Source organism: Dermacentor variabilis, chromosome 2, assembly GCF_050947875.1.
Source record: "Dermacentor variabilis isolate Ectoservices chromosome 2, ASM5094787v1, whole genome shotgun sequence".
In the NCBI taxonomy this organism is placed as follows: Eukaryota; Metazoa; Arthropoda; class Arachnida; order Ixodida; family Ixodidae; genus Dermacentor; species Dermacentor variabilis.
In genome coordinates, this window is record NC_134569.1 from 138,496,651 (window position 1) to 138,511,566 (window position 14,916).

Here is a 14,916-nt window from a genome sequence, read left to right on the forward strand (position 1 = left end):
AGTTTGAAACCGTACAAACGACTTAGAGCATATTTTCTTCTTCCCTGCCTTTGAAATTTGACGAAATGAAGCCTATCGACAAAACTGAAAAGAGCAGTTGCACGACATTCGAATGAATCGTCGATCAAAGGCAACAACGGTTGAAGCGCAGCAACGTTACCCAAACGCTGTTACCGTCCAGGTGCCGCAGCTGATTCACCAGAAAGGGCAAGGCGCTGTCATACAGCTTTCTTCACGCACTTGTGGCAAAAGTGCCGTAAAAATTCGCATTAATAAAATACGAAAAAAAAACGGGAAGTGAGTTTTATACGCTCTTAGTCCGTAAGACATCAGCGTTTCGACCGTTTGGTTACTCCCGTTTCAAATTGACCACACTACAGGAAAGGATGCCCATTTCTGCGCTGAAAACAACTCAGTCCTAAAATGTACTCAGAGACGGGGAAGAACTGACTAACCTGACGACTGTGAGGAATGGTTCACGGACCATACGTTTTATAATTCGGCGTTGTGGTATCTTCATACAACGGGGCCTCCAAGCTTATACATAATTTAATTTCCAGATTATGACGTGAGGCGACCCACGAAAAAAAAAAAAAGGAAAAGGAGAGAGAAGGGGGAGGGGGAAGACACACCGTAATGTTATGTGCATGAAAATACGAGCATGACAACTTTCCGCGGCCTGGCCTGCTGCTGTCCGCGGGGGCAGGCCAGGAATTCATGCAGGACCTGGTGGACGTGAGCCAGAAGTTCAACACGTCCGAGTCACCTTCCTCGGATGACGACAGCTTTCTCGGTGCGTACGCCTGACGTCACCATTTTTCTTTTCTTCCTGCTGTGTTTCAGTTCAGTTCAACTTATCATCCCGAATGCGCACTGTAAAATAATTTACAACCTTAAAGTGAAAAAGGTTGTAAATGTGTCTATAACTCACACCTTTAGGGTGTGATTTATATAACTGGCACCCTAAGGGTGCGAATTATAAACAGCTTTACACCCTTTTTCACTCTTAAGGGTGTAAATTATTTTACAGTGCACCCCTGGCCGGAGTTTATAAAGCAGTGGGACTGTATAAAAAACAATTGAAACATTTTCCCTATGCATTCAATTGTGAAAGGTTGTTGGAACACAGCCAATGGGGGGGGGGGGGGGGGGGGGGGGGGGCTGTGGTCTTTATATTTCGAAGCACCATGAGCGGACGCAGGAAATGAAGTCCTTTGAACACATGTATATAAACATAGTAATTAATAAAATATAAAACATCGCCAGGGTTGCAGTGACATAAGCGCAAAGTATTCGTAACTGCAGCTTTTCTGTTCTCTTTTAGCTTTTAGATGTAATTATAGAGGCACGTTTTCTCGAGCACTTTTATTTCATTTTCGCGTTAAAGAGGTTCCTGTCAGTAATAATAAGAGCAAGGTGCTCGGATAATTTTGCGCGCTAGTACGCGAATGGCGAAATCTGAGAAATATTCGAATATTTCCGCAGCCTGGGCAAGCAACCTGGTACTCTGTTGTCTGAGCCGTTAGTTCAGTCGCATAGCTGAACCAACGCCTCACAGACAGAACAAGGCATGTGCATTTCGATCCACGACGTCATGCTACCTTGCCCAACTGCCATAAAATCTAATAGGGATGCTCCTTAGTAAGCCGCGTTGTTTATCACGTCATCGCCTTATAGTCACGCCGGCCTTGGCAGTGGAAATTTCGGTCCGAGTAGCATGACGTCATAAAGCAGAGTACGCGTGCAGGCCTGCTATCTGGGAGACGTTGGGCGAACAACATTTGTTCGTAAGGTTTTATCGGCTGCGAGCGCACGAACAGCACGGAAATATAACTTTTTTTTCGCGGAACCAACGCTTTGTAAGCTTTTGACTCTGAACGCACCAGTGTTAATCGGCCTCCTTCAGCGGCGAAGTTATGAGTAGCCGTGCGGCTTGTGCGCCGCGTGCAGTTTAAGAAAACGCGACGACTTTACCCAGCACGCGCCGTGCCAGACTTCCGCGCAACCGGTACACAACGCTTGTTGTCACCACTCGACAGACGGCATGCCAAGGATAGTATTTGCAAGGGAAAAGTGTCTTCGCAGCTTCGCCCTTGTCGATACGCTCGACGCATGTATGTATATATATAGCCACGAAATTCATGCTGCCACTTTCGCGAAGGGAAAGGCAAAATATGACAAAAAGTAATATTATAAAGAAAGCTCTGGTTTTCTGGGTAACTTCCTACTGCAGACTTTTTACGTATGCTACAAAGCAGTTGTAGCAATTGCTACGATAGAGTGGATGTCTCATTTTCCCTTAATTAATTACTTCTCTCCACCTTGCGGGTTTCCGCAGTATTATTACGTCAAACTCTTGCCTTTGCTTAGAGTTTTCGACAATTTCGACTTCGCTCTGCCATCCGCTAGCCTCCTGGCTAGCTCAGATGATAGAGCGGCTGCCCCGGGAAGGCGGTGGTCCTGGGTTCGAGTCCCGGACCAGGATGAATTTTTCTTTAACTGGAAAGCTTTTCTTTAGAGGAACCCGTATGGGTTTCCTTTGTAGCAATTGCTACGATTGGGTGGATGTCTCATTTTCCCTTAATTAAAGACAGAAAAAGAAGTTACAACGCAGCGTCTATTGTATTTCTTGCGGGAAAGGGGAAAGAGGTGTCTTCGCGTATTGCATGCTGGTATACTTTCCCACAGGCAACGGCTTTGTCTAGGACTTCGTAGCTTGCTTTATATATTAACACCTCAACACATTACACTTTCTCTGCTTCCTTATATTCATTTATACGCTGTCACAGACGTTGTCACTCAGGAGTGCGATGCGAAGAGGCGAGGTTTCGAATGCACTCGATTCGCGATACGCCGTGTGTTTGTCCTCAGTGAACTGCCACCATAAAAATTGGATTCGGTCGCAACTTGAATGACCACGAATATACACCTGTCATCCACGATAGAAGAGTAAGAACAGAAGTTTAATTAGTATTCATCGATGATGAGTATGCCTGGAAGTGGCATCGGCTAGTGTATTTGGTAAGACCGGAAAATAAGAAACGAACACCCTTATAAAATATCTCATAAACAGTGAGAACGGTTGCTTTGATTTCATGTGTTGTGTCTTATCCGCCTCGGTGATTCAGTGGTCATGGCGTTGAGGTTTGATTCCCGATAGGGGATGCAAGACAGATGCACGCTTACAGAGATTTCGGCGTACGTTAAATAAACCGAGGAGATCAAAATCAATCCGTGTTCCCCTATGCCGTCGCGTTCCTCGATGTCTAACAGCGAATTTGGGATGTGGCAGCTCATAAATAATCTTCGTGCCTTCTTTCTACAGCAATATCCACAATATCAAATTTTGTGGCATCTGTCGCAGGTGTAATTATTATGCTTATCATCATCATTTTTTTTTCAGAAGTCGGTAGAAAACTATAGTTCATCTTACCTGGAATTCCATTACGTGTCCACTGAGTATGCATTTGTTCCGTCTTTGGCGTAATCTTCGGGTTGCAAGTGTGTCGCCATCGTCGATCATTATCTTCGCCGTCGTTATCACCGTCATCGTGCCGTTATCACCGTCATCGTGCCGTTATCGCTGTCCACTTAGCGCTTGCATGCCACCGGCCAGCTACCATGGTTTCGGATTGTGCTTAAAGCCGTTCCTTCGAACGCAAACAAGACGGACGCAAGCAAAAAATTGGAGACTTGGAATGATCAACATTGATTGAACAAGTGACGTCTCAGGCTGGAGCCGACATTCCGACAAAGATACTTGTTCATGAAGTCCCTTTGCTGAAACGTTGACTCCTGAGGCACCCCGTTTGCCACCAATGTTGATCAGTAGCTGCACGTTTCTTTTCTTACTTTTTTTTTTCACGGGCACAGGGCCCCAGTACAATGCCCCTATTTTTTGTGTTGTACGCAGGCTATTCCACTGCCGTGGGCAAGTTCTCCGGTGGAAACGACTACGATGTGGCTGTCGGTATACCCCGTGGCGAAAGCCTCTCCGGCAAGGCAAGTGACACCTCCCTGTGATCTGCTGCAGCTGTTGGACTAAAGATAATAAAGCTGACAACGTGTCACTTGAAAGGGCAGCAGATTGTTGGGAAACATGTCATGATTATACTGGGGACAGTGGTAGCACAAAGCAAAGGAAGAACCAAACGGTCAAACGGTCTAGTTGGTTGATTTGAATCTCGAAAGCTTTTCTTTAAGCGCCGCGATGTACAGTACACGACAGAAACAAGAAAACAACTGACCCAGGTTTGCCTCAGTCGGAAGTAGTGCCCGTGCGTGTCTGTCTCGTGATCCGATTGGTTATTTGCTATCGTTCTACCACTCTCTCCAGTGTACGCTGAATTGCAGCCGCAACCGGCAGTGGCATCCGTCTTGCGAACTACAGCTAACATCGCGTTCGACTTCCCTGACGCCGAAGTCGATCTAGCGGTCCATATTTAATAAAGTGTCAAACACATATTTTTCCGGAACTTTTCCCTCGTTGCGTTAGAAGGGGCATACTCGTCGAAACACTGATCGTGAAGTAGAGTTCACCAGGATATGGCGTTGCGGCATTTCAAATCAGCGCACTAAACAGAGCTGCAGTCACTCAAACCCGCCTGACGCAGTAGTTTTATGCGGCATTTTGTTGCTAAGCATTTTGTTGGTCCCGTGTTCGATTTCCGGCAGCAGCTTCTGTGTTCCGATAAAGGTGGAATGCTAAAAATAAGTATATAAAGAAAGAAAGAAAGAAAGAAAGAAAGAAAGAAAGAAAGAAAGATGACCTAAGCAGGCTTGTTCGACCTTGCAGGATCACAACCTAATATCCAGCGAATCAGTGCGACTGGTAGCCCAAGTATTCATGGCTTATCTGGAAACTTACTGCAGTCTCTCTCATAGATTCAGTGAGCTTTGGTACGTTAATGCTCACGAATCAACCTACAGCCATTTACAAGCTAAGAATGCAGCTGAAATCTCACCTCAGAGGTAAGTTGTGTAAGCAGTCCGTACGAGATTGTTTTCCCAATTTTCCTTGCGTTGCGTGCGGTCGCAGGCGTTTGTGCTTATCATAGTGAGGCGCGTCAAGTCGCCACCCTCCCTCCTTTGCGAGAACGTGCTTGCCAAATGGCGCGCCTGATGATCTCGCAGGTAGCCCTGTACACCAGCCAGTTCCGGTCTCTGGGCAACCTGACGGGAGACCAGATGGGCGCCTACTTCGGCTACGCGTTGGCCACGGTGGACCTCAACGGAGACGGGTGCGAACCCCTCTTCCCAAAGCGCGCTCGCGTTGTGCTATACTTCTATAGGCACTAACACGCCAAATGTACACTTTGTTTGTCGCCGAGCAGCGTGCGGTTCCAAAATTCCGAAATTGCCAATGAGGAAGAAAAAGGTAATGCATCATCCGTTTCTTTAAAGAATGCGAGCACTTTTTACATGCGCTAAACCATTGTCAAAAGAGATAAATGTTGCAGAGACGTTATTATCACGTTTGCAGGTCTCTAAAAAGAAAATTTTCGGGTGTTTTGTGGCACCTGAGTGTGGCAGACCAGCGTAAAGCGTTTGGCATTTACTGTCACCCTCAGAACACTTCCTGATGAGTTGGTGAACAAACTACCTTCGCCGTCATACGTTCTTCGCATGCCGTAGTGACGCGTTCCTAATCATGTAGTCGTCGGCATGCCGTCATCGTCATGCAGCTCTGGACATTAGTCGTCATGCCGTGGTAGTCAAGATATATCGCGGTTCTATCGTGGTCATGTCATCGTCACTATAGAGTAGCCATTGTCGTCAATAATCACAGATGCAAGACGTAAAGGCGAAGCAAGGAACAGAGAGGTACACAAGAAGCTGTCAACATAAGCCCTCCCAGTAGCGGATGTGTCCCCTGTAGCGGATGTGTCCACCTTTGAATAGAGGCGGCGCCTGCACCTAAACATTTGCGTCATTGCGCTACACTCTCCTGGCCGCGTTACCGTTCGGTTAAACATATGATTGCCCTTGCATCATTAACATTTTATTTGCGTAAAGTAACCCGTCATATACGTAATTTCCTGCAAGCTCTTCGGTCATTAGCGTTATCTTTGCATAAAATTTACTTTACCATTGGTGCAAATATCACCGAATGCTTCGCTTAACAACGGTGCCCTCATAAGCGTGCGCTCTGCCGATTTTTCTTGTCCTCCGACGCTGCGGCCCACAGTGACCATTCATTCATTCATTCATTCATTCATTCATTCATTCATTCATTCATTCATTCATTCATTCATTCATTCATTCATTCATTCCGACCGCAGGCTGGACGACCTGGTTGTGGGCGCTCCACTGTACACGGCGCTCGACCTCAAGGATGGCAGCTACGAAAGGGGTCGCGTGCACGTCTACCTGCAGAAGGCGACGGTAAGGAGCGCGTGTTTGCACCTCGCCGAACGCGACTGTGCGAGAGTATCTTGTCTGTCTGCGCAGTGCGCAATGGCTCCGCACTGGCAGTGGAGAGGTACAGGGTTCGAACGGAAGAATTGCCGGAATAGGGATCAACTTGTGACAAGGTTGAGGAGAGATATGAGAGCCTGTTCGAAAAAATCCGAGCAGTCAACTTGACGCATCAAGCTCTGACTTGACTATATACTCGGTGGAGATACAGTGAGAGGGGTAGGAAAGAATACAAAGAGAAAGATGATGATTGGGGCTGAGCGGAAGAGTGACGGAAGATAGCACGTACATTGATACTTAAGGCTCTCCCCAATGTCCAGTGTCTACGTCGCTCTCGTGCAAGAAACACAAAATAGCCTCCAACACCAAATGAGCGCATACATAGGTGGGGAGCCCGCTGACTCGAGGTAACTGCTTCTGACGATAGCCGATAGCCAGAAGAGTGTAAAAGAATGATACGAGAGATGAAAGATGATAGAACTGGTGGGCTCTGGTGTGCAGCATATATAACACAATCGATGTGAGCCGATGTCTGTTAAGACCTTTGATGCAATGACGCGCTCCTTGTGTATCTGTGACCAGCTACTCGCAGTATCTAAATGCACTCGCCCGCAGAAACCGCAACTCCCTCGATAATGGGTGTGCATCTGAGCCGTATAACCTGCAGAAGGGCAGCGATCGACGCTACCAGGTGCCGCACCTCACGCAAGAAGCCGCGTTTCTACCAGAAAGATCGCCTTCGTGCATAGCGTTCGTCGCCAACACTTCCCAGTAAGCATTACGGTTACATAAGCTGCAGTTGTCGGGAAGCGTGAGACGGGCAGTCGGCCGGGGATCTTTGAATGCTATCGCGTTCCATTCTTAAAGGCGAAGCTTAAGCGTGGTACAAAATTTTTTTAATATTTGCTTATTTATTACACAGTACATCGTTGGAAATGACCAGTTAACAAAGTTTCGAAGCCGTTTGAAGCCCGAAGGACGAATTTTAGGGAAATTCATCTACTATAACCATCATTATCATATGCTTTCTGAACCGCCCCGCTTGCAACTCCCGTAGACACTAGCGCCAGAGTTTCCTCTAGTAATCATTATATGAAACTCTATGTTTCAAATATTGCTACATGCATTCTAGACCCATTTCTTGAAAGATGAGCACGGTTTCCCCGACGAAGATGCTGACGACCTGGCTCTTTTACTCGAACTTCAGCTGTACATTTGTCAGCGCTGCAGTTGTCCTCCTGATCTCGAAGGCCATGTAGAAATGAACAGAGTAAGAAAAACAGTACTCTTAATTAATCTAGTGGCGGCGTTTTGTAAGTGAAAGAGAAGACAACGACAAAGACGGCTGCGACGCTTAACAACAACTACTGTTGCATTGAGCGCGTGTCGACAGGATTCAGCAGAACGGCACAAAATAGGGCTCGTGAGGAGGTGTTTGGAGAAAGCGTTCGGCGTACGGCGTCTGTGGACCTGAAGTAGCGGCCAGCTCAAGTTCCAGGCCTAATGTCGTTGAGCGCAAGCTCCTTCCCGTGGCCCACGCTTGGCGTAAGCCATTTCTGGTGTCCAACCAAGGGAAGCCAGCGTTTAAATCTCCAGTGGGTGGACACGAATGCTACCTCGGCGTCTGGCCGTTGCCTCTGCCTCGAAGGTGGCCATCGTAGGCCACAACTGCAAACAACGCAAGCCGCGTTCCATCGTCACAGGGACTGCGTTTGCCGAATGAACCGGTGAAACGTCTGCTCTTTGTCAGAGTGTACCGTTTCTATCTTTTTTCCCTCCTTAGTGCTGGGTTTATCGCCTAGCGGTGTTTTCTGGGAACATACGTATCTTGCATTGTCGGTGGCCCATGTGCGAACTAGCCATATATGATGAGTTGTGTCGTGTGTATACAGTATATGCGTGTGTTGTTTGTGTATGAGCGGGCCTCGTCATTTGAAATGACTGTTTCGTCATGCTTCAAAGATCGTCACCTTAACATGAACCTACTAATAACATGGGCACGCATACAATTACGCGCAAACATTTTGGAGACCACGACGTAAGCGAATTCCTTTTTTAAGTAATGACAAGTGCTTGCATGAGTCTAAAACGCGCGCGCGTAATGTATGCACGATGCTTTCCTGCTCATTACATGCATTATAAGAACATTTTATACCCTTTGGAGCATACATTTTTGCCCCTCAACAAACGATCGTCATCTGTATTGCATGCGTTTCCCTTTTTGAAAACGCTGAACTCGCTAATTTCCTGTCAAGAACGATATGTCACGCTGATAACGCTGATTTGCCGTTCGTGACCGGGACGTACCGGGCGCGCATCGTTATATAATCGTTACATCGTTATATAAATGAAGGAATGGCGATAAACACAGACTACGATTAGTGCTGTTGGGCAAATATTTACCCCAAAGCGTGTGAACTGTCTTGAATGTAGGAGTGAAACAAGAACACCTCTACTTAACGACGTGGTGCTGTTAATGCGTCATACTCCCACTGACTATCTTGGATAAGTACATTTAGGTACCTTTCTTTCTGTGTGCAGAATAAGCTGGAACGCGCAACATTTCTGGACGGTGATCAAACAAAAGGACGCTTCGGCGTGTCTCTTTGCTCTTTGGGCGACCTGGACCGCGATGGTTATCAAGGTGAGTGCTTCTATATACAGGTCACTCTCACCATATATGCTCCGAGATATCAACCTAAAAATAAAGTCCCTCTGATGTAATTTGCAGCAATAGAAAATAAGTGCTAAAGTAAATAATTGAAACTTAAATTATCTTCGTTTTGCCTCACATTGTTTGCTTTCCGACAAAGTAACAATAGACGCAAATTTTGATGTGTGTCACAAGCAGTGTATAATTTACCCTGCCTATATATGTTGACATTTACCAACTACGCAAATAAACGGGCACCCCACAAGCAACATAGACATCGTGTTCTTGTGTGGCGTATTTATTTACGCACTTGAACATGTCCTCATTAAGGACACCAAGATGCCCTAGTGAACTATATCCTTTCTTTGCCCTGCCTTTTAGAAGGGAATTTATCTTCGTTGTTAAACTGGGACTCGTGGGCATGGTATGTCTTGCATTTCATAATAAAAGGACGTTTAACTATTTTTACTCCCACTACCTCTGATCTACGGCAATGCAGGTGCATCGTACTGTAATGCGCGGAACGTCGCAACTTATTGAAACCAGCAAAATGAGAAAAGTGCTGCCACATTTCTCTTGAGTTGTGGAAGACTTGTTCACTGGTGTGCTTGCTTATCTAGCAACACGCAGCAACAAATACTGCGCTCGTTTTGTGATCTGTTTGGTTTACTATCTTTATGCTCACTAATTTCGTATGTCGCGGTTTTGATGACCCTGCATATGGGGACACTGCTTCGCGCCCAGAGCATAAAATGGCCACTATAGTTTAGTGTTTGGTGTTATAATGGAAACGTACACGGGGAGAATGCTTCGAAGAACATTGAGTGCTGACGAAGCGCTAGCATCTATTTTTCAGATTTCACAAGGAGCGATTTATCAAAGCAGAAGGGCAACAAGTTGTTTTAGCTCCTAAGACTCCAATGCCAATGAAAGTTTTTGAAATGTACGTAAAACATTAAGTCATTCGTACCATCTTCATAACCGTAAGAAAAATTTACGAACGGGGTATGTATTTAAGAAAAAGTCGACCACCAAATGGGACCAAGCAAACAATTTGGTTGGCTAGTCACTACTTTATCGTAGTCCGTGCATCTATAGATGAAGTGATGTCCATTGTTGCTTCTTGGCAATATAGAGCGATTATAGTCGCGCAATTGTTGTTTATATGTGTTCCTGGCTTTGAACTGTGATCGCATCTTTATTTTCTTTTTCTTTTCTTCATCTTCTTTTCTTTCTTTTTTTTTGCCTGCACCATACAATTGGTTGTGCTCATCTTGTGCAACGAGGAGCTGTAGTTCCGCAAGCACGCACTTTAGGGAATGGGAGCCCTCTCTAGCGGCTACAGTGTGCTTTTTCTCTAACTCCTCATGTTGTCCCAAACATGGGATAAACCAGCGCTGTATTGTAAGATGGAGTAATTGCGAAACTGGGCAGAGAAAAAGGAAAAGGATCCAAAGGAGCTCCCATATTGTAATGCGTTGGTACCGACATCCGTTAGATCAAACATTGACAATTTATCAGCAGCATTTAGCCAGTGGTCGCGTGACGATGCCGTTGTAGATTTCGCCGTGGGTGCCCCTTACGCTGGACCGGACTCCCGAGGCGCCGTGTACATCTTCTTGGGCGGGCCTCACGGCAAGCCGTCCGCTCCCTCCCAGGTGATCTCGGCCGAGGAGGTGACGCGGGGCATCAGCACATTCGGCTTCTCTCTCGCCGGAGGACTCGACATGGACGGCAACGAGTATCCCGGTAAGCAAGTAGTGCAAACCTCAAAGGAACATGCTTTAAGCTGCGCGCCGCTGCACCTCGACCTCGACATGTAGGCATGGCCGTGACATGGTGCAAGTGAAACGCTTAGGCTGTGCGAAAATTCGTTCGTTTCTGTGTGGAGGAATTGGCCGTATCCGATAGCACCAATGATACGTACCTTATGATATCTGCGTTCTACTATCGAGAGAAGCAATAGGTTGATTTCCCCTTCTCCTGATCCTTGCAGATCTGCTGGTCGGAGCGTACGAATCGGATGCTGCGGTTTACCTTCGGTAAGTCGCCCCATATGCCATAACCATTTGGAGAGCGAGAAAGCCGAACTTGTGGTCCACGTGCAAAAATTCACGGACGATTACGATACTTCCTAACGTGCAATTTGAGCGCGGTTCTATACGTGTTTTCATTTCGTGATATTTTGGAAGGCGCCGACAATCGTGCGACTCGTGCGGCAAGTTGCAAACGGATCGAAGTGTGGCGCGACTGCCTCGCCAATCTGAAGACGGCGAGACGCAGCGCGTGGGTGACGCGTGGGCGCGATTCACAGCAGCCGCCGCAGACAGACCTTCCGGACGGCGCGTGCTATACTCTGGCGTCATCTCGTAGCAGTCCCCGCCGCACCACGCTTTTCTTCTCACGCTTTCGCCGTACCCCTCTTCCTCCACTTCCCGCCTCATAGTTCCGCTGCACCCTCCTCCTCCGCTTTCCTGCTCGCGACTTTCACCCCCTCCCCCCCCCCGCCTGCGCTAATTCGCTCGGTTACGCCGATGCTCGCCGTAGGAACCGGCGCATCTACGTTCTAAAGGAATGACTCTTACGCTTACTTTTTTTTCTGCGATAGCGATTATATAGATGTTCCAGGTGAATTTTCGCCACCGACGTCGGTGTGAGATTTCATATAAAGTCTGTTGCGGCTAGGGTGGCGTTCAGGGCATGGGATCCGCCAAGCCGATCGACTACAACGTCAGGTTGTAGAAAATGAAGGAAAAAAGGGTTTAGTTAGCTTAGTTGCACAGTTCCAGCCCCGCAGGAGCAAGTTAAACGTCTCAGTTCACACCAGGACCCTCTGTCCCGCTCTCGAAAAGTATCTGCTTTTAATGCCGTCGTCTTCCCTAGGCGAGTCGATTAGGGAATCTGAAGACTGTCCAGCGGAAAATCACCATCGTCGACTCCGTTGCAACATCACGCCCATACTCACCATAACCCGTAGTAACGCCGCTCCCGAAGAAGCTGGCTTGGAATCTGTGGAAAGAAATTAACCGGCGACACCTTGGTCGTTCATCGTTGCCCCCCTCCCTTTCTTCTTCGCTCAGTCTGTGCGATAGGTGAAAGGCGGCTGAGGGCCTTTTGTGGAACACTGCAACAGCCGGTTTACACGCTGTCTTGACGGCTGGAGAAGTGCCGAGGGATGGATAGGTATTTGACTCGTCTAATTAACTGCGCCTATCAATTCGTTGTCGTGGTTCCCTCCCGTTCATCCCTTTTCTCCAGTTTCCAAGTAACGACGGGGTGAGCGCTTTTAGTCGTTGTCCACGCCGCGTTGACGTCTGGACAGGAGGTGCGCTGGTTTGGCACGTGTCAAACGTTCAAGTAAAACCCTTGGTCGTGTTGGGACGTGACAAGTCCAAATACGATAAGATCGCGCCTCGCGCACCGTTTTCTCTTTTTTTTTTGGAGTGCGAGGAGAATGTGTGCGAGGGTAAGCGGAAAACGGCTTTGGCCTGATGCGCGCCGTCTTTCCATGTGCCCTATGTTGGTCACATGACGAAACGCACGCTAGAGTGAGGAGCAAGGAGGGATGGCGGCGAGCTCGAGTTAGGAGGGGGCGCAGGTGAGCGTACGTCTCCTCTACCCTCTATCGCGGCTGCGCATGGCCTTCGGCGCGACTGAGCGCATACGCGGCCGCGCGCGTTTCTTGGAGGTAATTTGCGGCGGGGGCAAAACCTGGTTGATCGGAGATGGCTGGTCGCTTCATGTGAGTGGTCTTCCCGCAACCTTGCATTTGCAGGTCGCGCAATCTCAAGTGCAGGACACACGTTGAGGCAGCTCGAAACGATCGCGCCCCGAGGCTGGCGTTCTTCATCCCGCCAGTATTGTGACAGCGAGTGTTTGCGGTCATCGAATGAGATCTGTTCATGTTTGCATGTGCGCGCGTGACACCGTGCTTGTTAATTTAAATAGTAAGCTAATGCTTACTGCAACTTATACGGCCAATAAATATTTGACCCTTACTTCGTGAAGTTCTCTGACACATTGCTATCGCCATCTGTGCGATATTTACAAACGAATCTGCCATTTGTTATATCTTATTTTCTATAGCGAGGCACGTTTGCTTATTGGTTTGAGAGTGTCTCGCTCTCTTTTCCCATTACACCTTGACGACGCGCGTCTATTTCAAGCATTTTCAGAAGTTCATATTAAAATAAAACTGCTGAAAAGGCAGGTGTTCTCAATGGTGACATGTTGGGAAATTTTTTTGTCTTGCGCGGAGGATTGCGATGTTGTCGGCCTCTGCCTGCTGCGCCAATAGCGTAGTTGGTTTCCGTATGCTTTATGTTGTCTAAATCAACCAGACCCGCAAATAAACCAGCTTTCGCAGATATGCGATGAAGAAACAGCTAGATAAGTACGAACGCTAGCTTTTTTATGGAGCGAGCGCTTGATATTACTTACTCAATATCGTCACAGCAGGCTCAAAGGAGAAGACAAAAATGTGCAATTAGTAGGCTATGGAATCGGGATACACAGGGACTCGGTTATATTAGAATCACTCGGGCTCAAACGACATTACCTGACAAGGCGCTGGTGATTGCGAACTCTTGCACAAGTGATTCGCAAGCACGGTTAGCATGAGCTTTACAGCTATTCTAGGGTCACTTCAAACACTTCTGGCGTAGCGCCATTTCATGAACGATTCCCTGCCTCAGTTGTTGGACACAGATGTAGATGAGCGAACTGCTTTTTTATATCCCAAGGATTCGCCACTCCGATGCTAAAATACTACGCCAATGCTCGTCCGGTTCTGCGCCGACAGAACTGGTCACGCAATGCCTTTTTTTTTTCTTTTTCGCAGGAGCCGCCCCGTGGTGGATCTGCAGGCCACGCTCAACATCGACGGCGACAACGTCGACCTCGAGGACACCAACTGCACCCTCAGGGACGGCACAAGGGTGCCATGGTGGGTGAGCCGACGCGATAACTTCTGGCGTCACTAGATGCTTCCTTCGAGTCCGGAATGCTGTGTCAGTTGTTCTGCCGTTTAGTACAATGAGAGCTGCCCAAATATATCTTCAATGCAGAAATACATACAAAAAGATATATATATATATATATATATATATATATATATATATATATATATATATATATATATATATATATATATATATATAGAGAGAGAGAGAGAGAGAGAGAGAGAGAGAGAGAGAGAGAGAGAGAGAGAGAGAGAGAGAGAGAGAGAGAGAGAGAGAGATGCCGTCGTCGCAGTTGAAAAGCCTCTTGGGTTTGAATGTCTGGGTATGATATTGAGAACGGTGGCCATGTGTGAATATGGAAGGACAATGTGAAAAACCTTTGCGTAGTTCAGAGCACGTAAGAGAAGTCCTAATCAACCCGCACTTGTGACAAAAAAGGCCTTCCGCAAACTGTTGTCTGTTGTTATTAACCATCACGGTGACTCATGCCCGGCCGCAGCTGCTACATCCCAATGCGGGCAGAACGACAAATCTTGTGCGGGAACTTAGTTATTCCGAATCTCCCATTACGACATATCGCACAGCTTAGGTGATGTTCCGAAACGTTATACCCCGTCAATCAACCAGTCAATTTTTATGCTTAATGTTACCCATGATCAGCCATGGCTTGATTCTGAACGCTGAGGTTCTGAGGATACGGTAGGCGCCACGGACCGGTGACTCGATCGATAGCTGTCGATGTGTCTTTTAAAACACTGAAAATATACTCGAATGCGGTTACGAGGCGCTACCACCATTACTAATGCATGTTATTTGTACACGCCCTTGCAAACAAATATCTACTGCCAATTGACTTCGCCAATATCCTTGTTTATTTTTATTTTC

At 47.2% G+C, this 14,916-nt stretch overlaps 1 protein-coding gene across 1 annotated transcript in view; it reads left to right on the top strand.

The window, feature by feature from the left end:
- The window catches only part of LOC142572772 (integrin alpha-PS2-like), a 93,510-nt gene that overhangs the window by 56,491 nt on the left and 22,103 nt on the right, over window positions 1-14,916 (top strand). Inside the window, exons 7-14 of the mRNA XM_075682115.1 lie at window positions 707-793; window positions 3,914-4,006; window positions 5,138-5,240; window positions 6,282-6,384; window positions 8,959-9,061; window positions 10,631-10,819; window positions 11,067-11,112; window positions 13,911-14,015. Of these exons, the coding sequence (XP_075538230.1) occupies window positions 707-793; window positions 3,914-4,006; window positions 5,138-5,240; window positions 6,282-6,384; window positions 8,959-9,061; window positions 10,631-10,819; window positions 11,067-11,112; window positions 13,911-14,015 (829 nt within the window). The remainder of the gene's footprint in view (window positions 1-706; window positions 794-3,913; window positions 4,007-5,137; window positions 5,241-6,281; window positions 6,385-8,958; window positions 9,062-10,630; window positions 10,820-11,066; window positions 11,113-13,910; window positions 14,016-14,916) is intronic.